Source organism: Mustela nigripes, chromosome 3 (assembly GCF_022355385.1).
Source record: "Mustela nigripes isolate SB6536 chromosome 3, MUSNIG.SB6536, whole genome shotgun sequence".
NCBI lineage: Eukaryota > Metazoa > Chordata > Mammalia > Carnivora > Mustelidae > Mustela > Mustela nigripes.
Window position 1 is genome coordinate 91,664,876 of NC_081559.1, and position 24,844 is coordinate 91,689,719.

Sequence of the window (24,844 nt, forward strand, 5' to 3'; positions counted from 1 at the left end):
GTGAAACTTAGTTGTCTCATTTTTATAGCCTAGGTGGTATTTAGCCTGATATGGCCTCTTGATATGGGGAAGGAATGGGATAAGAATAACAGTATCCTATATGATATGCATGGAAATCTGAGAACGTCTTGGAATTTTCTAGATTTTATATATGAGACAATGCTCTATTTATATTGGGATGTGTTTATAATTTTAATACAGAAGTAAGTGATCAACAGTATTCAAAATATAATTTTTTAAAAAGATTTTATTTATTTATTTGACAGACAGAGATCACAAGCAGACAGAGAGAGAGAGGAGGAAGCAGGCCCGCCGCTTAGCAGAGAGCCTGATGTGGGGCTCGATCCTGAGTCCAAGGCAGAGGCTTTAATCCACTGAGCCACCCAGGTGCCCCCAAAATATAATTTTTTGAATACATCTTCATGATTAATATTTATGCCTCAACCACTATGAAACTCAGACTATTATTAAAAAGAACTTTTCCCTCCTTCTTTACACTGAACTCAGACTCTTGCAGATCTTTCATAATTTCTGCTTTGAGATCAGGTGGTGCTGTTGTATTAAAGTTGCAGGTTTCTGTCAAAAAATCACAAAGCAGTTCTCCATTTTCATTGCCATCAATAAAACAATCAGATATGTCCATGGTGGACAGAAGGTCATAACATTCATACTTAATCCCCAGTTTATCCAGCATCTGAGTGAGGTCAGATGATGTGACATACTGACAGAGGTCATCCTGAGGTAAGCGGGATCCATACTTTTTCCACAGCTTGTTCCAGCCGCTGATTCCTGTGTGATAAAAGAAAGCTCATGCTTTTACTTATTCTTCTTTTCATTTCCCTTCTCTGCCAGGAAGTATACTACATGCTTAGAATAAAGCAGCCAATAAATAAATATTCTTGCTTTTGGGTAGCTTAATTTAAGAGGTACACAGAAGGGGGAAAGAAAGCTAAATATACAATTAAATAAATCACATATCAGATGGTGCTAAGTACTAATGAAAAACAAATCAGAACAAGGAATAAGGAGGGTCAAAGAGTTGTATGGGTTACGGTTTATATACGGTGGTCACAGAAACTCTTGATAATAATGTGACATTTGAGCAGGGATATGTGAACAAGCCATGTAGATATGAGAGGGAAGATTACCTTAGGTAGAGAAAAGAGCAACTACAAAGGACCTGAGGCGAGAGCATGCTTGTCATGTTAAGAACTGGCCATAAACCAGTGAGATCTGAAATCAGTGAGCAAAGGGGAAAGTAGAAGAAGATAAAGTTGGATGAGTGGTGGAGGGAGTGGGTAGGGTACCATATCACATGGAGTGAGATGGGAAGTCACTGTTGTGTTATCTGAAAGAACTTTCTGGAACACATTCTGTATCTGCATTGTCCAATATGGTAGCCAGTAACCATCTGTGGCTAAGGAACATTTGAACTGTGGCTGGTATGACCAAGGAAATGAATTTTAACTTTTACTTCATTGCAATTCATTTACATATCAATTTCAGTAGTCAATGTGGCTTTTATATTGAGCAATACAACATTCGAGTGACTTAACCTGATTTATATTTTAATAAGTTTAATTGGTCACACAGATGAGAATAGACTATAGGCCCATAAGGGTGGAAACAGGGAGAACTGTAAGGAGGTTATGACAATAATCTGGGTGGCAGATGATGGTAAATTGGAGTAGCTAGCTTTTGGAAGTGATGAGAAGTGGTTGGATTTCTTTTATATTATGCTCATAGATACAGTGAGATTTGCCAACAATTTGGATTTTGGGTATGAGTGAAAATGGAGTCAGTGACCCAATGATTCTGGCCCAAGCTCCTGAAAAGAGAGAATTGCCATTATGGGAAATGGGAAGAATGAGGGAGGAACAGTTTTAAATGTATCAATGTGTCAAGTTTTGTCCCCAGCTTTAGAAGATGTTTTAGCAATGTCTATTGTGTTTAATGGATAATGTGGCCCAGTGTAGAAGCTAAGAGATGCAGCCTCTGAGGGAGAGAGACACAGGTTGGGATGTACTTCTGACACTTCATGAATAAGATGAGATTTGTTTTTTAGTCTCTTGAGAACCTCAGTTTTCTGATCTATAAAGTGGGGATAACTGTACATACCTCAAATGCAACTGCAAGTACTAAATGAGATAATTTAAGTGAATTGTTGTACAATGCTAAGTACATAGCAGATGGGTAATAAGTACTCACAAAATAAATGAACATTATATGGAGTTGGTTTGATAATGTATTCTCACTGGTTGTAATCTTGAGACTATGAAAAAGCAAACTTGCTGTTTGGAAATCTCTAATACTAATACCTCAACAGAAATAAGCATCTATTTGTGGACCCTCTAATACCTGCATATAATAATGGGATGTCACATACCCAATTAATATTTATCAATTGATACAATGTAGTAGAGGGCCTCTAAAGCCAACTGCCTAAGTATGAAGCCTGGCTTTTCCTCTGACTAGCTTTATGAAGCTTCCCCTCAGTTTTATCACCTGCAAAGAGGGATAAATACAGAATTTATAGCATAGAATTGGGGTAAGAAAAAGTAAAGGAACTAAGAACCGTGATTGGCAAACAAAGTAAACAAACTTTGTTCAAGTATTAGGAAATTAAGTTGGACTTGGCAAAGCAATATAAGAGAGAACCTGTATTCCAGGATTAATAGTGAAGATTTCAAAGGCTTGAGGTTTTTGGGTTTCCAAACCTCTTTTATGGTCTAATGAAGTAATTGACTCTCCAGCATAATACACAAACAATAAATACCCATACCATTATGTATATAATTATTGGCTGTTCAAAGAACCCTGGCCCTCATCCATGGGCTAAAGTCTCCTGATTGAACTCAACAAAAGGGACTAACCGAGGAGAAAAAGGTAAAATTTAAATAGCTTAGATAACTGACATTCAACTAATATTTCAGAAGAGGGAGTAATAACCACAGGGTACGCTCTAGAGGGTAAAATTGGAATGAAGCAGAAAAAAACAAAACCTCAGTCTAATGGGAAAAAAAAATAGGGTCATGAGTCTATATTAAAAAATCTTTTATTACACAGACAGTGATTATCTGCCCAAATAAGAATATGCCTACAAATAAGACTTTATGAGAAAATAAATATTTCAGTGGTTGAAAAGAGGCTCTATTATCATTATCATTTTCATTATTATTTTCATTATTATCATTATTATTTTTATTTTTAACCTGACAGAGACAAAAAAAAAAAATAACCAAACACTGATTGCAGAAGTTTTACTGGTGTCAGTGTTGTGTGACTTGGTGCCATTTCTGAGCTGAGCAATTACACACTTTCTAACTGATGCATTATCATAATGGCTCTCGGTGGGCACAACATATGGTGTTACTTTTGTTTCCAACATGATATAAACCAGATTTTTTTTTTCATTGTATTAAAAATAACACACCATGATTTGCCTCCTTCCTTAGTCGGGTAAGGAGAGGGATGAACAAAAAAGTGGTGTCTCCTTCTGGCAAAACCCCCTTAACCAGAGAAGTTACATTTTAACCAGCAACTCTCAAAATTAATGCCTGGCTACTACATTTGGGGAAAGACATGCTACTACTGATATTAGTGTGAGACACTCATTTTAAAAATCCACCTCTTTTGTCCTTATTTCTCTTCCTTTTCATCCCCAAATCAAATCTTTTCTCTTTATATAATCAAGAACTTCTGCTTGTTATAATTAAATGAATATTTACTGAGCTGGGCTAGTTCTGTAACTGATAATTACAAACACAGAGAAAAGCATCTCTTCCCTCAAGCAACACGTATTCTAACAGTAAATGCTGTCATTTAATTCTGATTTCAATTTCTTTTTCTTTTCCTAATGAGTTTCATTTGCCTACCCTTCATAGCTTTTCTCTGCCTATTTCAGCATGGGTTTTGAGCATGTGTGTGTGTCTCTGTGAATGTTAATCTTCTTTATTGAGTCTTTTACTCCTGTTTATTAAACCTTTCTTCAAATCTCCAGAACTTTCCATATTCTCTGATTCCATGTCCATCATGTAGTACGTTTTAGCCAAAATATGCTCTCTCTTTTTTTTAAGATTTTATTTATTTATTTGAGAGAGAGACAGTGAGAGAGAGCATGAGCGAGGAGAAGGGCAGATGGAGAAGCAGACTCCCCGTGGAACCAGGAGCCCTATGCAGGACTCGATCCCTGGTCTCTGGGATCATGACTTGAGCCGAAGGCAGTCGTCCAACCAAATGAGCCACCCAGGCGTCCCAAAATATGCTCTCTTTTATTAGACACATTCAGAACTAGTAGTTTAGAATGCTATATGCCCCATATGCCTCTGATAAGGAACTTAGCACACTGCTCCAAGTGTTTACATGCCTCAGTCCTCCACTACATAAGAGTTGCTCCAAAGCAGTGGAAAAGTAATGGAGATAGGAAATCAAAAATTGAACTGGGAGCAGAAGTTTGGGGCAAACAGTGGTTGGTAACCATCAGGAGCATGTAAGCATGACTCCCAGGATCCTCAGCAGTCACAGAGCAAGGGATGAATGACCCAAGTTACTTGAGATAAGGGATCCCATCATTTTTCCTGGATTTGCAAGAGTTATGAGTGATCCCTTAAGACTGGGGAATCTGGAGACATTCACTTTATACTAAATTGATGACAATTTCAGTATATTGACAATTTTATTTACCTTTTCCTTTACTGAGAAGGAAACTATATTGAACAAGGTGGCTTACTTTTTATTATGTATATTTAATTAATTTCCTTCCTTAATAACTCTTCTGATAGAGGCAATAAATCTGTAACTTTTAGCCTTAGGAGAGAATTGGAAAGTCCAAAATAAAATGCCTAAATTTATCTTCTCCTTTTGTTAAGTGGTTCTTTAAGAAGAAATGTACATATGATATTTTTCTTGTAGCTGCACAACTCTCTTCTAAGAAAAGTGCATGTGATGAAGGCAAGGGGTCACTGGAGTCCTTTTAATCATTGGACATTTGTTATTTGTTCTAGTCTTATGTATAGGAACAATGTCTATGAGTAGTGTTGTCCTCTTTGGGATACCTGTCTCCCATGCTGAATACAGTAATGAAGAGGGTCTTTTTTTTACTACATAAAGAAAAAGTTAGCAAAATATTTCCACCATCAAACTACCTTGACTGAGTAATTTTGACTCAAAATACTTTTTATGAAAAAGCTAACTGATATTTGAATCTTTATTACATTTCTTTGATTTTTTCCCTGTGAATGGATATATACATAGTACATATGAAACATATATATGCATAGATGCAATATAATATAGGTATGATCATCTAGAAATAGCCCTTGAATAAACTAAGACTCACAGACCACATTCACACAGCTAGGAAATGCCTCAGCATTCTTGTTGCATGTATCATCATATATTTCACTGCACCTGTTTTGATCTGAACATTTCTTGATGCCAATATACTATGGGTTGTATTAGTGTAATTCAAGAGATAGCTAGCAGAATACTGTATTCACAAGGGCACTTAGCCAGTTCTCAGTTGTTTGTATAGACTACTCACGTCACTTTCTAAATCTTAGGCTGGCTTTTTCCTCTTGGTAGAAATATAGAAAACTGCTTTCTGACACTGAAATACTTAACTTCTGAAATATTTAAGAATAAACCAAATATAAATAAGAGTGGATCTTCTATTTATATGAAATACATCCTAAACTCTGGATGAATTATTATTTCTATTGCTAACACGTTTCTTTATTATTGATACAGATTATCAAGAATAGACTGCCCTCATTGGTCACAACTAAGTTTTCTTTTGTATTCCTAAATGTAGTATAATGGCTTTACCCAAGTGCCTTGATTTAGATGGAGGTTAAAAAGAAGCATCCAGTTTACATGAGCCCTTCTAAATGGGGAGATAGAACTCTCCCACATAAATGAGTATTTTTAATTAACCAACAGATAAAAATAGTATATCAAAATGTTCTTTAGGGAAGAGGTTGTATGCAGGAACTCTCATTTGCAAAACTTCCACATGAGTTCAAACCTAGAATTACAGGCAACAACCCTGTTTGCCATCCTTAAAGTCATTCTTCATATTTAAGAACTGATGAATTTTATGACATATGGTTTTGAGTATGGGGTCTGGTATAAACTTAGGAAGACAGAGATTGTTGTATATCTAGAATCAATCAGCCTAGCACTGTGTATACAATCCATGAAGATTACTAAATGAAAGAAGTAATTAATTAATGAACTCAAGAATTTCAGTGTCTCATTTATTAACATGTTTACTTCTCTGTGTGGTACTTACTATATATACTGGAAGCAACATGACATGATCAAATGCCCTGTTTTACAAATAAGACAGTAATACAAAACAAGTGAACAATTTTTGGTAGTTATTTGAGAAAATCAACCATGAGCAATATTGATAGGTTCTAGAAATGTAAACTAATCAAATATGAAGGTATCCCAAATATTTAAACCTTTATTTATGTATTAATAAACATCACAGAAGGGAAAGAAACATTCAAGAAACAAAAAGGAGGGGCGCCTGGGTGGCTCAGTGAGTTAAAGCCTCTGCTTTCCGCTCAGGTCCTAGTCCCAGGGTTCTGGGATCGAGCTGAGCAGAGAGCCTGCTTCCCCCTCTCTCTCTGCCTGCCTCTCTGCCTACTTGTGATCTCTCTCTGTCAAATAAATAAAATCTTTAAAAAAAAAAGAAAAGAAACAAAAAGGAGGTAAACAGAAATATTCGCTATTTTTGGCCTCGTTAAAAAATTTGTATTAGTGGTATTTGCTCTACATTGCATAAAAAAGAATTTATAATTCCACTGGACCCCCTAAATTGATAGCTGTTGTGAAGGACTTTCCTAATACTGTGTTAACTGACTATGCTTAGAAGCCAAGTCAAGAATTTCATAATGAAGACAAAATATTGCAGCTGCCTTCAAACACATACATCCAAGCACATAGGCACTATTACCATTTTAAAATTCAGGGTGAATGTAAATAATTTACCTGACACAAGAATAATCAGCATCTTAGCATTGGTAGCTAAGAGACTGTGAAAGAATTTCAGGGTAGCCGGGATATCTTTTACATAATACAGCATCTAGAAATGAAAGAAAAGAGAAATTAGACACTTTTCTATGTCAATTTTTTTGTTACTTGGGTTATATATTCTTTAGAAAGGTTGATTTTCAAGTTGAGAGGTTTTTTTTTTTTTTTCCATTTTATTTTATTTCTTTTCAGTGTTCCAGAATTCATTGTTTATGCACCACACCCAGTACTCCATGCAGTACGTGCCCTCCATAATACCCACCACCAGGTCCCCCTCCCCTCCGAAACCCTCAGTTTATTTCTCAGAGTCCACTGTCTCTCATGATGTGTCTCGTCCTCCGATTTCCCCCAACTCACTTCTCTTCTCTTATCTCCCAGTGTCCTCCGTGTTATTCCTTATGCTCCATAAGTAAGTGAAACCATATGATAACTGACTCTCTGCTTGACTTATTTCACTCAGCATAATCTCTTCCAGCCCCATCCATGTTAATACAAAAGTTGGGTATTCGTCCTTTCTGATGGAGGCATAATACTCCATTGTATATAAGGACCGAATCTTCTTTATCCATTCATCTGTTGAAGGGCAGCTTGGCTCTTTCCACAGTTTGGGGACTGCGGCCATTGCTGCTATGAGCATTGGGGTACAGACGGCCCTTCTTTTCACTACATCAGTATCTTTGGGGTAAATACCCAGTAGTGCAAATGCAGGATCATAGGGAAGCTCTATTTTTAATTTCTTAAGGAATCTCCACACTGTTTTCCAAAGTGGCTGAACCAACTTGCATTCCCACCAGCAGTGTAAGAGGGGTCCCCTTTCTCCACATCCTCTCCAACACATGTTGTTTACTGTCTTGTTAATTTTGGCCATTCTAACTGGTGTAAGGTGGTATCTCAATGTGGTTTTGATTTTAATCTCCCTGATTGCTAATAAGAGTTTTACTCAACAAAACACTTTAAGAAGAAGATATTCACAAATGACAATACAAAGGACTGATATCCAAGATCTATAAAGAACTCCTCAAACTCAACACACACAAAACAAATAATCTTTTCAAAAAATGGGCAGAAGACATGAACAGACACTTCTCTAAAGAAGCCATGCAAATGGCTAACAGACACATGAAAAAATGTTCACCATCATTAGCCATCAGAAAGATTCAAATCAAAACCACATTAAGTGGTTCCCACCTTACACCAGTTAGAATGGCCAAAATTAAGAAGACTATGGTATTTGTTTAATTATAGCCAAAGAGTTTTAAATTTACTCTTTCTGGTTTAAATAACAGAGACATTTATAGCTGGAGATACTTCGTCTCTACTCCACATTGGGACATTGATTCTATGCTTGCTCTATATTTTGTGAATTGTAGTTCTGGGAGAAGATGGTGCTGGCACCATAAAAACAGACCCCCATTTCATAGAACTCTGCTTTAAAATTAAGCCCTTTGCACTAGCTTTACCATATGCTCACAGATGCTTTTTATAAATCACAGAAAATATGGCAGTCTCTGATACTGACAGATTCTCTAGGAAAATGGACTGAATAAAGCATGAGATTACATCCCTGGTCACAGGGTGCTGAGGGTCAACTCACCCTTTTTTTTTTTAATAACTCTGGACCATTTTCTGATGAAATGCAGGGAGAGGTCTTTCCACTCAGCAAGGCAGAGCCTATAATTATACATTGGCAGTGGAAAATTTTCCCCAAAGGCTTCCTTTGCTTCCCTGTAATCTACCCCCACAGGTACTTCTTATATCTCATCTCCATCTCTCTTGGGCAAGAGTTTAATTTCTATGTAGATGCCTATGATAGAATTTATTACATTAAACAAACACAACTTAAACTTTGCCCCTCTCACATGAATGGATGAAATAAAATGACGGGGTGCCTGGGTGGCTCAGTGGGATAAGCCTCTGCCTTCAGTTCTGGTCATGGTCCCAGGATCCTGGAATCAAGCTCTACATTGGGCTCTCTGCTCAGCGGGGACCCTGCTTCCCCTTCTCTCTCTTCCTGCTTCTATGCCTACTTGTGATATCTCCCTCTCTCTCTGTCAAATAAATAAATAAAATCTTTAAAAAAAAAAAGAAATAAAATGGAGCTGAACATGGCCTATGCTGCTTTGGGGCCATATTTAGTATCATGTCATTCCATGCTGTTCACGACAGGGATAGATACTCAGATACATAATCCATAAGATGGCTAACAGTCTATGATGTAACCTGGCTAAAAAGAGGAGGTAGCCCATAACAGATGCTCTGAAATTTGATCTAATAGATACTGAGATTCTCTGAAGTTGACTGTGAATATTAAGCTGAAAGAATGTCACTTGAGTGTTAAGACTATAAGGAACAATGAAGAGACAAAGACATAACACAGGGAAAATGTGAGCTAGACAGGGAGGAAGGTAGAGAAATAGAACAGTAATGCAGAGGAAGTAGTGTTGCTCTAAGAAAGAAGGAAGACGCATGGAAATTTTGAGAGAAATAGGAGAATGATCTCTGAATCTGCAACATTTTATAACAGGTAAAGAATGGGATCCAGAGCACAAGTGGAGGTACTGGTTTTCGATAAAAGGAGGCCTTTGTAATAAGATGAAAGACAGAGATGGTGGGTACAGATACAGTTGTGTTTATAAATTTGGAGGGTGAAAGATGACTTTCCATTGGATGATTTCTCTTTTTGCTATACAGTATGAAGTGAGGTCATCAGCTGGGAATGAGTGGTGGTGAAGGGGTTACAGGAAGTATAAGGAGAGAGAGGGATGTATGAAATAGTTATATGAGGAGGGAGGAAATTAAGTCTAATAGAGAAACATTGTAGGCTTGATGGGCAATATAAGTACTCCTTTATAGGTAAATGATTTTGTCAGCTAGGAGAACAGAGGTGTAGTATTGCTTGGATATACCAATGTTAGAGTCATTTCTTCCTTTGATTTCTTAAAGGTTTAATCCTTTGGGATGACTGTACTTGTGGACTACAGAATGATGTCTCTTACAACATGTCCAGAGTTTTTCTGAATCCTCCTCTTTTTAGCCAGGTTACATCATAGACTGTTAGCCATCTTATGGATTATGTATCTGGGTATCTGGTATTTCTAAAATATACATCTTCTAATGGTAGACAACATCCAAAGTCTATACACCCATATGCTATCCAGAAATATCAGTGATTCTCATAAATCCATCCCCATAACATCTAATGAATGGTCACCCCCTTTCCAAGAAACCCTTTAGTATATTTCCAAGAAATATACTATCAGTGTTGGATCATAGAAATATATTCCTACTGAATGACTGACATAAGTAAATTTTATCAACCTAAGAATGATCTAACCTTCCCCTTCTGTCACATGCACACTAACCAGGTCATCAAAGAAGGTTAAGGAAAGGATTCAGAAAAACTCTGGACATCAGTCCATCCAGACCATTAGAGCTGTGCTAAGATATGTCACACTCTACTCTCCTCAAAACTATCTATGAACTTCCAATCCTACAAAAATTAATTAAGCCAACACTGAAAAAAAAAATCAGTAACAGAAGGTGTGGAGTATAAAAAACCTGGCTTTTTTAATGTTACAGAGAACCTCTCAGTCCTATCAACATCTTTATCCTCAATTTGGATGGATAATGTTCACTTGTAAAATCAGAAATCAGATTTTCATTTTTCTTCCTAAAGGTAGAATATTAGGTATTCTTCACACATATTTCTGAGAAAAAAGTCTCCTGAGAATATATAACAATAAATATTTCTTACCTGAATCATATGAATAAAGTCCCACTTCTGAAATTCTTTTTTCTCCATGATTCTATTTTGATATTCAGATGATGTCTCCTTATGCCAAGCAAACTTTATGTTCTCAAGGTTTGATGTCTTGGCTACAAGCTCTAAAATACAGAAAAGAGATGGCACACCATCAATTTTAATTGCAAATGTAGAATCCATTTCCATTTCGAATTTTAATGCAATCAATGTTATATACATAACAGATATAAAGCACATTTTTCTTTTTTATGTAGCTCTGGAAGACCAGAGAGTTCATCCTGATTTTTTTCTAGTATTAAATGAAATTAGGGAAGAAAGAAAGAGTCAATAAGAAATAATTATAAGAACGCTGATCAGATATTGGTTGCATTTTATCAGTATTAATGGGAAATCAACTGGTGAATTTTATCAGTGGAAAACAAATGATATGTTTCTGTAACCCAGGAGTCAGCAGACCATGGCCGATGGACCATATCTGGCTCACTACCTATTTCTAGACTGCAAACTAAAAACATATACTATTGCACTTTCTGACTTTATGCCTGTTTTGCATATCTCATGCTGCTGGATTTTTAAACGGTTGAAGGAAAAATCAAAAGAATAATATTTCATGAAATGTGAAAATGATATAAAAATCAAACTTTAGTATTTATAAATAAAGTTTTATTGGAACATATGAACACTCAGTTTGTCAGCATCATCTGTGACTGCCGTGGTGCTACAGTAGGAGAGTTGACTAATGTGAGAGAGATCATGTGGCCTAAAAATATTTAGAGTGTGTATTTGTGTATTTTTTCAGAGAGGTTTGCTGACTCCTGCTATATATAATCCATTAAACACAAACCATTTAAGAGCAAGGGTTCTGTTTAAATATTTTTTAATGAATTAATGACTCTGTCTCTAAGAATAAACATCAAAAATAGTAGTTGATCACCAGGGAATAGAAGAATCAGTACAAAAAGAAATCTAATTATTCATTGTTCATATTTCTGAGGTCATGTCTTCCAAGAAAACAAATTAAATATGTTCTTTTCCCAATAAGCTTACAAAGAACATACCACAGTAACTATGTTGTTAATGAGTGAGGGGACAAATTTGGGATGATAAGCCTTTCAGGATAGGATTTTACATAGAGCACCATAGCATACAGATACCTTTGTACTTGGCAATTTGCTCAGCACTTGGCTCAACAACTTCATTGTTGATATGAATTCCTGGATGTTGAATCTGCACTTTGGAAAGAATTTGAAGATCAATTTCACCTAGAAGACAAGCATATGGAACCTATAATATAAGTCCAGTACGAAATGATGAAGATAAATCTGACATAGCGTATTATCTGTCTTACTTGTACTAGGAAAACCCAACATAAATAAAGAATAATGTTCAACTGTGGCCCTGCCACATTGTCTGATGCAGACAGCTAGGTTATAAGTAGGAATGATAATACGACTTAAGGAGGGCTATGATTGTTATTCCTTCTTTCATACATATAACTTTTATTTATCATCTATTACCACATTTTTTTACTAAAGATTTTATTTATTTATTTGACAGAGAGGGATCACAAGTAGGCAGAGAGGTAGGCAGAGGGGTGGAGGGAAAGCAGCCTCCCTGCTGAGCAAGAGCCTGATGTGGGACTCAATCCTAGGATGCTGAGATCATGACCCAAGCCAAAGGTAGAGGCTTAACCCACTGAGCCACCCAGGTGCCCTATTACCATATTATGTTAAATCTAAGATGCCATTGATTATAGGACTCAGTCAACTCTTCTTTTTGTGTCACTAAATTAGAAAAACACTGAAAGATGTATCCCAAATTCAGAGCTGTTAAAAAATATTTTTTTAAATGTACCTGAGAATTGATAAACTAGGCCACACCAGAACCATATAAAAATATGTTAGAAGAAAAATGTGTTAGGCATAAAAAGAAGATACAAAAAGAGGTCGGACATCCACTTTCAAATACACCATGGTCTAGTGGAAGACACAGGCATGAAAGAACCCTGTTGGGTTGAGCCATGGTGGGAAAAGGAAAGGAGATGGTGAGGAAAAGGATAGGAGGAGAGGTGAGAGAAGTGGAAAGCCTTATGGAGGGAGACCATTCTTGAGCTCTGTGTTACTAGGTAAAGGGAAGTTAGCTCAGAGACTTCTGGGAGAATGAGGAATTGCAGGTAGACAGGACAGCAAGATAGAGACATGAAGTCAGGGAATAGAATGGTATATATGGACTACTGGCACTCAGAATTTTGGAATATTCAGTAAGTCAGGACCTCGTAGGAAAACTTGAGTCCGGTAGGTAAAATGGAAAGGAGGTTATGGCAAAATAGATATATATTCATTAATGCATGCACAAACAATTAATTGCATACTGTGTGTCCTGCACTGTACTAGGTTCTAGCAAATAATGATAGGAAGAACACAGAGATGCCTGTCCTGTTGAAAATTCAGCCTGTAAATGAGTGAGTGAGAGAGATGGTGATGGTTGATGGATCTGAGTTTTAAACCTGTCTTCTCCACTTACTAGTTGTATATAACTTTCAGGAATTTTTTTTTACCTCTCCAAGCTGTACTTTCCTCATCAGAAAAATAGCAATAATGATAGTACATAATTTATTCATTGTGAAGGTTTAGTGAGGCAATGCATATAAAACTCAGTGTAAAATAGACACCCAAAAAACAGTAGCTATTCATTAGTTTTATTATCATTGAGTGCCTCTCTTTGAAAATATCTCCTCTGTCCCTATTGCTGATGCCTCCAACTTAAGTTCTGCACTTTCATTCTTTAAGGTTATGATGCTGACCTTTACTAAAATAGACCTATGTGCTGGTAAGACTAGCCTATGAAAATGATATTAGTTTTTAACATTTTGGTATATATGACATTAACAGAACCTCTACAAGGATAGATATAGTAGGCAACAAAAGCATAAGTTATAAGACTAGGAGGTCTGGAAGAAAGGAAATGAGGAAGATAAATCAGGAACAAAAGATGCTAAACTAGGAAAAAGGGCAGTCACACAGCACCATGAGATCCCCAAGTACTGGCAGTAGGAGTTGGTGGCGATGGGGAGGGGAAGGAGTGGTAAGGAAGCTGAAATGGAGGATAAAGGAGCCTATGTGACAATTTTATGGCCTCACCAACATGACACCTTTTATACTTTCTGTAGTAACTCTAGATGCCACTTATTGGCCACCTACTATTTGTCAAACACTGTGCTTGGCACTTTACTTGGATCATCTCACTTAATCCTGACCACAGAGTTATCACAAATTCTCACAGTACTATTCCCATTCAGATAAGGTGATTAAAGTAACTTAACACTACTAATATGCCTGAAGTTTAAGGCACATTTTTCTGACTCTAAAGTGGTTGTTCTTCTAAACACTTCATACTAAGAAATAGGAAGATACCAAATACTAGAAGGGCATAAGAAGGGTTTTTTTTCCCCTTTTTTCCAGTAACTATTTTTGAATGATAAACAAAATAATAATAATAATTACTAGGGCAAAAGGCTGAGAAGAAAAGTTGTGGACTAATGAGAAATAGATTATAGCTTGTCCCAAAGGACCAGAGGCCAAAAACTCGATTTTTTCTTCTATCAACCTAGATACATACATTTTAAGACAAAGAGCACATGAGCAGGGAGGGGAGGGACAAGAAGAGAGGGAAACAGAAAATGTTAAGTAGGCTCCATACCCAGTTGACAGCCTGATCTGCACTTGAATTTGCAATCTTGGAACCATGACCAAGAGTCAGACACTTAACCAACTGAGCCATCCGGGCATTCCCAACCTAGTCATATATTTTAAACAAAAAAAAAAGTAATCATTTCTGAGGATCCCAAATCTAACATTTTAGAACTCAGGAGATTGTATTAATTTTCCTCTTAGGGCTTTATTAGCTCTTCTCCTAAGATGGACCCCAACATTTTTGGTCTACCTAAATGGCAGGATGTATCTAGAACATCCCCAGGGTATATTCTTATATTGTTATTTTCCCAAGCAGCAGAATGTTCTACTACAGTCAGAGCCAGCCAGTCCCTCTTTTTAGGGTAATAATGGGAGGCACAATATTAGAATAGCACCTAAGACAAAAAAACCATGGGTTTACCTAACAACATCTGGACTGTGAGTCTATGTGTGGCCATAAAGTGTCTGTGAATTTTCTGCTGGACCCCTAGCAGAAATAAATGAGCAAAAAAAGGAGATAATGAAACTCTTTCATCAGGAATTAGCACATAGAATCCGTTTCTGTCTTCATGAGTTGAGTAACCACATTTCCTCTTTGCTAGGGGCAGTTCTACTTTTCGTTTGTTATGCTGGTTTCCCATCTGGTTTTATTCTTGTCCTAAGTTGTTGTTGTTGTTTTTAAATTTTTGACCAAATATCATTATTATTATTATTATTTTATTTTTACAAATAGTTTTTATTATTTGTAAAATTTATTTGCAGAATAAATTTATTTTATAAATTGACCAACATAATAAAAAACTTTTGATAAATATTTTTTAAAATTATAATAATTTTAATTCTTTACCCACTCCCTACAAATCCCATGCTTAAAAAAAAAAAATTATTTTAGGGAAGGGGGAGCAGAGGGAAAGGGAAAGAGAGAATTCTCAAGCAGACTCCCCACTAAGTGTAGAGCCTGATGCGGGGCTTGATCCTAGGACCCTGAGATCATGACCTGAGCCAAAGAGAGTCTGATGTTCAACTCCTTATCCATCCAGATGCCCCCACAGCTCTCACTCTTAAAAGTATTCTGGATTTGGGGGCACCTGGGTGGCTCAGTGGGTTAAAGCCTCTGCCTTCGGCCCAGGTCATGATCCCAGGGTCCTGGGATCGAGCCCCACATCTGGCTCTCTGATCAGCGGGGAGTCTGCTTCCCTTCCTCTCTCTCTGCCTGCCTCTCTGTCTACTTGTGACCTCTGTCTGTCAAATAAATAAAGAAAATCTTAAAAAAAAAAAGTATTCTGGATTTGACAATAAATAATTCCACCATGCTGATGAGACACTTATTCTCTGGGCTATGTCTATTATTTATAATAGACTTCATTATTTCTTATTATAATAGATTATATAGATAGATTATAGATAGACAGACAGACAGATAGTTGTAGAGATCACCCAAAATATAATACATTCCTTGTTCTCATACCCTACACAGTTGGCTTCCTAGCATCTCTCAGAAATAGGAGACCTGTGTTTAAAAAAATGACTAATGTGAACATCTTCCTCAACAAAAAGAGAATAATAAAGAGGTAGTTCAGATGTTCTATAGTATTATGTCCTATAGTCTGTCTTAGCATTTAGTTATAAATGTCTTAGCATTTAGTTATAAATATATGTCTTAGCATTTAGTTATAAATATATTTATATATACATAAGACATAAAAATATGTCAGCATTTAGTTATAAATATATTTTTAATACATTACCTATGTTGTTCACTATCCATTCCGTCTCCCAAGATGTGCTCCTTCCTTCTTTCTCCTTCTCAGCTGTGTGTAAATTTCCTGCTAAATGTTTCTTTATTTTTTCCCATTCCTATTAGCAATCCTTGTTCAGTCCCAATTATCTGTGTCTTCGAATTCTGCAAAAATATCCTAAAATTTCACCCTCTCTCTGCTGAACTTTCTGTCCCCCAAAGCCATCACTACAACAATCATCCGAAACTCTAAGCTAAGCAAGCCCGTCACTTCCCTGCTTAAAACCTTCTGACTAATCAACTAGATGAAGTCCAAGCTCTTAAACTGGGCATAGACCACCCTGCCTACTTCCTAATCTCATCTCTCACAGCTTCATGTTTTGAAACTTTTGGCTCCGGAACCTTGAATTTCTTGCATTTTTACCCTTCTTTCTCCCCCGCTGCCCTTCACATACACCATGCTCTTCTGTGCCTTTTGTCTTCTGCCAGGAATCCTTCCCCTCATTTCTTTACATCATCTAACTCCAACACATCTTGAACTCTTCTACACATGACTAATTACCTGGGAAAACTTTCCCACAGAGCCTGGAAATAGCATCAAAATCCTTCAGACAGAAATGACCCATCAATTGACTGGAGTTTGCAACACAGACAAAACCTTGTTTTCTCTGATATAAATTATTGATTTACTTCACTTACTTTATTCACTAGAAAAGACTTGATTTCAACAAGTTTGTTAGAAAGTATCAAGGACTCTAAAATGCTAGATTGAATGAGCAGGTTTGATCATCAATCACTGTAAAGCATTGTGCGGGGTTATTTGAACTGTAGTACCATGAGTCAGCAATAAGAGATTCAAACAAACAAAAACAAAAACAAATAAAAGGGGAAAAAAGAGAAAAAAAAAAGGAAGGGGATCATTTTTTCTTTCTCAACTGAATTTTCCTGAGTAGGAACCCTAACATTATGAATGTGTTCCACTATCAGACATTAAGCATACTAGAAATGCTTTTCAGAGAGCACATAAGCCAAACTAACATGCCAAAAGAATGGGAGAAAGTAAACTAGAAATGAATCAATCAAATAATTCAGAAATTCTCAGCAAATTAAGAGGTAAATGAAAGAAATGTGGAAGCCAACACTTTTATTGTGCATTGCAAAGCCTCCTGGAAATCCTAACTTTGAGGTCCAAGAAAACAGCATTTACAGAGAAGAAGGCAATACATGTTTATCTCAAAGTCAGTCTCTTATTAGGCATTGTTTGATAGTAATTCTGACAGTTGTAGACTACTTATTTATAACATCTTAAATCTTCAGCTACGTAAATGCCAACAGCTGTTGGGGTTAACTAAAGTCTTATTATGTGTTTCCCCTTAAAGGTTTGGAACAAAATCTGCAGTTTCCTATGTCAAATGGAAAAATTATAATGATTTAAAAACTCTATTTTTATATACTATCTTTTTGGAGTCTGTGCATTTTATGATGATGTAATTGATTTTCTCAGTTGGTTAATATGTAAAACTTGAGCAAAGTTGAGAAAATCCAAATGTGTCAAAATGTTATAGAGTACTTTGTTTTAATATACAGTGTTTAGAAAGATATGCACCAGTTTACAATCATTGGTTATCTCAGGTGGTGGAATTACAGGTTATTTTTCATCCACCCCCCTTTTTTAAAAATTTTCATTCCCGTGACCTTTTCATTACAGAAATGAAAACATGTACCTCCCACTCACTTTCATCCATTTTGCCTATACCCCAACCCCCTTCCTTGGGCAATCACCAGTTTGTTCTCTATATATAGGAGTCTGTTTCTGCTTCACTTGTTTGTTTTGTTTCTGTTTATATTCTATTTAAAAGTGAAATCATGGGCATCTGGGTGGCTCAGTGGGTTAAAGCCTCTGCCTTTAGCTCAGGTCATGATCCCAGGATCCTGGGATCAAGCCCAGCATCCGGCTCTCTGCTCAGCAGGGAGCCTGCTTCCCCATCTCTCTCTGCTGCCTCTGCCTACTTGTGATCTCTGTCAAATAAATAAAATCTTAAAAAAAATTTTTAGGGGGGTAATGGACATTGGGGAGGATATGTGCTTTGGTGAGTGCTGTGAAGTGTGTAAACCTGGCGATTCACAGACCTGGACCCCTGGGGATAAAAATATATGTTTACAAAAAATAAAAAATTAAAAAAAATTTTTTTTTAAATAAAGTGAAATCATATGGTATTTGTCTTTCTCAGGTTGACTTATTTCACTTAGCATAATCCATGTTGTTGCAAATGGCAATATTTTATTCTTTTTTATTGCTGAGGATTATTCCTGTGTTTGTGTGTGTGTGCATGTGTGTATATGTGTACACACATCTTCTTTATTCATTCATCATTTGGTAGACACTTACGTAGCTTCCAAATCGTCACTACTGTAAGTAATGCTGCAATGAACACAGGGATGCATAGAGCTTTTCAAGTTAGTTCTTTTGTTTTCTTTAAGTAAATACACAGAAGTGTAATTACTGAACTATATGGTATTTCTGTTTTTAATATTTTTGTGGAACCTCCATGCTGTTTCCCATAGTAGCTACACCAATGTACATTCCCACCAAGAGTGCATGAAGATTAGTTTTTTTCCACATCTTTGCCTAGATACTGGCCATTCTGACAGTGTGAGGTGATATCTCACTGGTGGTCTTGATTTTCAATTCCGTGATGATGAGTAATGTTGAGCATCTTTTTATGTGTTTGTTAGCTATCTGTATGTCTTCTTTGGAAAATTATTCAAATCCTCTGAGGATTTGAATAGGATTTGAATCCTCAGAGGATTATTCAAATCCTCTGCCCACTTTTAATTGGTTATTTGTTTTTTCTTGTGTTGAGTTCGGAGTTCTTTACATAGTTTGGATATTGACCACTCATCAGATACTGGATTTACAAATATCTTTCCCATTCAGTAGGTTGCCTTATTGTTTTGTTGTCTCTTTCACTGTGCAAAACCTTTTTGTTTTGGCACAATCACAATAGTTTATTTTTGGTTTTGTTTCCCTTGCCTGAGGAGACAGATCCAGAAAAATGTTTCTAAGGCCAATGTCAAGGAGACTACTGACAATATTTTGTTCTAGGAGTTTTAGGATTTCAGGTGTCATATTTAAGCCTTTAATCCATTTTGAATTTAATTTTGTGTATGGTGTAATATGGTGGGTCATCTTTTGTATGCAGCTATCCAGTTTTCCCAGAATCATTTATTTAAGAGATTGCCTTTTCCCCCATTGTATATTCCCGCCTCATTTCCTGTAGATTAATTGACCATATAAGTGTAGGTTTATTTCTGGACACTCTATTCTGTTCCATTGATCTATGTGTCTATTTTTGTGCCAGTACCATACTGTTTAGATCACTGCCTCCAGCTTTGCTCTTCTTTTCAAACTTGCTTGGCTATTTGGGGTCTTTACATCCAAATTTTAGAATTGTTTTTTTTCTAGTTGTTTGAAAAATGCTGTTGGTATTTTGATAGGGATTGCATTAAATGTGTAGATTGTTTTGGGTACTATGAGTATTTTAACAAATTTTTTTCTTCCAATCCATGAACATGGAATGTCTTTCTATTTCTTTGTATGATCTTCAATTTTCTTTCATCAGTGTTTTATAGTTTTCAGAGTATAAGTATTTTACCTCTTTGGTTAAGTTTTTCCTAGATATCTCATTATATTTGGTGTAATTGTAAATGAGATTTTTTTTCTTAATTTCTCTTTCTGTTGTTTCGAGTGTATAGGAATGCGAAAGATTTTGTACACGGATTTTGTATCCTGCAACTTTACTGATTTCATCTGGTAAATGAAACTGATAATTCCAGTAAGGTTTTTTGTTTGTTTGTTTGGTGGAGTCTTCAGGGTTTTCTATAGAGAGTATCATGTCACTTACAAATTGTGAAAGTTTTACTTCTTTACTGATTTGGATGTCTTTTATTTCTCTTTGTTGTCTGATTGCTGTGGCTAGGACTTTCAGTACTATGTTAAATAAAAGTGGTGAGGTTGGACATCCTTGTCTTATATCTGACCTTAGGGCAAAAGCTCTCAGTTTTTCCCCACTGAGGAAGATATATATCCTTTATTATGTTGAGGTGTGTTCCCTCTAAACCTACTTTATGGAGGGTTTTATCATGGATGGATGTTATACTTGGTCAAATGCTTTTTCTGTATCTATTGAAATAATCGTATGGTTTTATCTTTTCTCTTACTGATGTTAGGTATCACATTGACTGATTTGCAAATACCAAACCACCCTTGCTTCCCAGAATAAATCATGCTTGATCGTGGTGAATGATTTTTTAAAATGTATTGTTGGATTATGTTTGCTAGTATTTTGTTGAAGACTTTTGCATCTATGTTCCTCAGAGATCTTGGCCTGTAGTTCTCCCTTTTAGTGGTGTCTATCTGGTTTTGGTATCAGGGTTATGCTGGCCTCATTGAATGAATTTGGAAGTTTTCCTTCCTCCTCCTCCTCCCCCTTCCCTTCTCCCCTCCTCCTCCTCCTCCACCTTTTGAATAGTTTGAGAAGAACAGATATTAATTCTTCTTTTTTTATTTGGAGATAATTATTAGCATTTTAAAAAATTTAATTTTTTTTTTCAGTGTTCCAAAATTCAAAATGATTCGTAGAGTTCACCTGTGAGGCCATGTGGTCCTGGACTTTTGTTTGCTGGCAGTTTTTTTGTTTTTTGTTTTTTGTTTTTTGAGGTTTTTGTTTTTGTTTTTAATTTATTTGGCAGAGAGCGATCACAAGTAGGCAGAGAGGCAGGCAGAGAGAGAAGGGGAAGCAGGCTCCCCGCTGAGCAGAGAACCTGATGCGGGGCTCGATTCCAGGACCTTGAGATCATGACCTGAGCCAAAAGCAGAGGTTTTTAACTCACTGAGTCACCCAGGCGCCCCTGCTGGCAGTCTTTAAATTACTGATTCCATCCCTTTGCTGGTTATTGATCTGTTCAAATTTCCTGTTTCATCTTTTTTTGGTTTAGGCAGTTTATATGTTTCCAGGAATTTATCCATTTCTTGTAGGTCGTCCAGTATGTTACCATATAATTTTTCACTTTATTCTCTTATAATTGTTTGTATATCTGGGTGTTGGTTATTTTGCATCTCTCATTTGTGACTTTATTTGAGTCATTTCTCTTTTTTCTTCATTAAGTATGGTGAGGAGTTGATCAATTTTATTGAATTTTTTTTTCAAAGAAACAGTTCCTGCTTTCATTGATCTGTCCTATTGTGGTTTTAGTTTCTATATCATTTATTTCTGCTCCGATCTTTATTATTTCCTTCCTTCTGCTGGCTTTAGGTTTTGTTTGTTGTACTTTTTCTTGCTCCTTTTGCCTAAAGTTAGGTTTTTGTTTGAAATTTTTCTTTCTTCTTGAGGTCAGCCTGAATTGCAATAAACCCTTCTAAGAACTGCTTTTGCTTCATCCCAAATGTTTTAGATTGTTATATTTTCATTTTAATTTGTTTCCATGTACTTTTTTTACTTCTTCTTTGATTTCCTGGCTGACTGATTCATTGTTTAGTAGTAAGTTATTTAACCTCCATGTATTTGTGGTCTTCCCAAACTTTTTCTTGAGGTTGACTTCTAGTTACATAGAAGTAACTAGAAGTCATCTATGATCATCTTGAATTTTTTGAGACTTATATTGTAACCTAATATATGATCTGTTCTGGAGAATATTCTGTGTGCACTAGAAAAGAATGTATATTCTGCTGTTTTAGGATGGCGTGTCCTGAATATATCTATTAAATCCATCTGTTCCAGTATGTCATTCAAAACCATTGTTTCCTGGTTGATCTTCTGTTTAGATAATGTGTCCATTGATGTAAGTATTAAAGTCCCCTACTATTACTGTATTATCAATTAGTTCCTTTGTATTTGCTAGTAACTTTTATGTATATTGTGTTCCTATATTTTGTGTGCATAAATATTTAACAATTGTTACATCTTTTTGTTGGATGGCTCCCTTTATTATTATATATTGTCTTTGTCACTTCTTAGAGTCTTTGTTTTCAAGTCATTTGTCTGATATAAGCATTGATATTCTGGCTTTCTTTTGAAACCCATTTGCATGATAAATCCCCTCCTTTTCAATCTTCAGGTGTCCTTAGGTCTAAAATGAGTCTCAGAGGCAGCATATAGATGGGTCTTATTTTTTTATCCATTTTGTCACCCTACATTTTTGATTAGAGCATTTAGTCCATTTATATTCAAAACAATTATTGATAGGTATGAATTTATTGTCATTTTATTTGTTTTGTGGTTGTTTTTGATATTTCCTCTGATTCTTTATTCTCTTTCTCTCTTTCATGGTGTGCTGATTTTCTTCAGTGATATATTTTGATTTCTTTTTATTCTTTACATATTTATCAGTGGTTTTTAATATATGGTTACCACTAGGTTTGCATATAACCTCTTCTGCATATAGCAATCTTTATTAAGTTGATGGTCATTTAGGTTTGAACCCATTCTTTACTCTTCTCCTCCCCATGCCGTATGTATACACTGCCATATTTTGCATTCTTTTACTTCATGAGTTGACTGATTTTTTTTTACAGAAATATTCGTTCTTACTGCTTTTGTGTTTCCTGCCTTTATACTGTCACTTTTGGTCTCCTCTTTTTGCTCAGAGTCCCTTTTCCTATTTCTTGCAGACTGTTTCAGTGGTCATGAACTCCTTTAGTTTTTGTTTGTCTGGGAAACTCTTTATCTCTCCTTGTATTCTGAATAATACCCTTGCTTGATACAGTATTCTTGGCTGCAGATATTTCCCATTAGCACTGTGACTATATCATGGTACTCCCTTCTGGCTTGTTAAGAAAGGAGTTGGCTTGAAAAATCTCCTGCTAGCCCTGTGGGTTTTCCCTTGCATGTTATTGTCTTCTTTTGTCTTGCTGCTTTTAAAATTTTTTTTTCTTATCATTATATTTTACCAATTTAATTACAATATATCTTGGTATGGATCTGCCGTTGTTGATTTTGGTGAGAGTTCTCTGTGCTCTTGGATCTGAATATATTTCCTTTCCCAGATTAGGGATGTTTTCAGTTATTATTTCTTTGCATAATTCTCTGCCCCCTTCTCTCCTTTTTCCTGTGTTATTTTCTCTCAAACAAAATATGCTGATCTTAATTTAGAAAGTTAAATGAAAATTAATTTCTTAAAATCCCCTTCATACAAATCTTCCTTTGTACCACCCCATTCCTCAAACCAGCCACAAGTATAAAATGACTTTGTTTCTCTTTTGGGGCTATGTTGAATCTTTATTTAATTTTATAGTCAGATAGTTCTGTGGTTGGGATATCTCGATTTCATATGAGCCATATTTTAAATGCATCATATCTGTATTTAAAGGGATATATATATTTGAAATCCCTGACAGTGGAACTTAGAAAAAGTTCAAAAACAAGGAAAGGGGGCGGGGATCTCATCTTCTAGACAACCTTTCTCCATTCCCTCAACTTGAGTGATATATTTAATCAGATAGCAGAGGAGTGTTACATTCTTGCTTGAAATCCAAGGTCAGCTGATTAAATATAGAAAAAAAATATGAAAAGGAAAACTCATAGGTTATGGATAGACAAAACTGAGCTCAAATTTAGTATTTTCCAGAATTATCTTATATAAATTTATTAATATCTCTACCTTTAAAGTACATATGTGTAAATTAGAGATAATGTGGTCTAGGCTATTGTAAAGGGCAGAGGCACTATATGGAGATCTTGTACTTCAGTTCATGATTATATAGTAATTGCTCAATAAATTGAAGCTATTTTACATTAATTCAATGAATATTCTTCAGCACCTACTAAATGCCAAGTCCTAATCACTGGAGATATAGCAATGAATAATACAGACAAAAATACTCAACTGGTATGAATAGTGATAAGTCTCATGGAGAATAACCAAGGCAAAAGGAGCAAGGGGGAAGCCATGGAGGAGAGTTTGTGAATCTCGACTGATTGGTCAAGTAGTCTTCATGTAAAAAGTGACATTTAAGAGAAAGTTTAAGGAGATGAGGAATGAGGGAATGAAGTTTTACCCTTCTAAATGAGCAGCTACATAATAAAATGACAACTTGTAAGAGCAGTCATCATGTATTTGTATTGTCTTGATTGTTCTTCTTACTTGTCTTCCATCAAATGAAACACAAATCCCAGCTTGAGAACCTTAGAGTTTCCCAAAATGAGAAAATCTTTGGGTCAAGAAAATGGTGGATTAAAGACTGGAGATACCACTTGCCATTTGATTTCCTTCTATTCTTGCTTCATTTCTCATATTGAAATGCATGCATGTGTATTCTTTAGATTAATAGCAGGAAAAATTTTATTCTATTACATGTTGCATTAAGATCATAATCTTCTTTGTTCTCTCTACTAGAATATCAAGCAAAAAAAAAAAAAATGTATGGAGAAAAATTGCCCAGATAACTCTGTGCTTAGTGATGAAAAACAATTTCAGCTATGGGTTTGTAACCAGAGCAAGAGCAATCTGATGTTGAGCTGCAGTGAGAATGATAGAAGATTCTTGACAAGATCACCTCATCTCTCTCTCTCTCTCTCTTTCCTTGGGTGCCTCAGGATTGAGGCAATTCTG

At 35.9% G+C, this 24,844-nt stretch overlaps 1 protein-coding gene across 5 annotated transcripts in view; it reads right to left on the reverse strand.

Annotated features, from left to right (window-relative positions):
- Nucleotides 1-229: 229 nt before the first annotated feature.
- The window catches only part of HNMT (histamine N-methyltransferase), a 46,270-nt gene continuing 21,655 nt past the window's right edge, over nt 230-24,844 (reverse strand). For all 5 annotated transcript variants that reach the window (XM_059392819.1, XM_059392818.1, XM_059392817.1 and 2 more), the window contains 4 exons: nt 11,959-12,066; nt 10,796-10,926; nt 7,000-7,093; nt 230-789 (listed from right to left, as the gene is read on the reverse strand). In XM_059392819.1, coding sequence (XP_059248802.1) covers nt 434-789; nt 7,000-7,093; nt 10,796-10,926; nt 11,959-12,066 — 689 coding nt within the window. In that variant the 3' untranslated portion in view covers nt 230-433. The remainder of the gene's footprint in view (nt 790-6,999; nt 7,094-10,795; nt 10,927-11,958; nt 12,067-24,844) is intronic.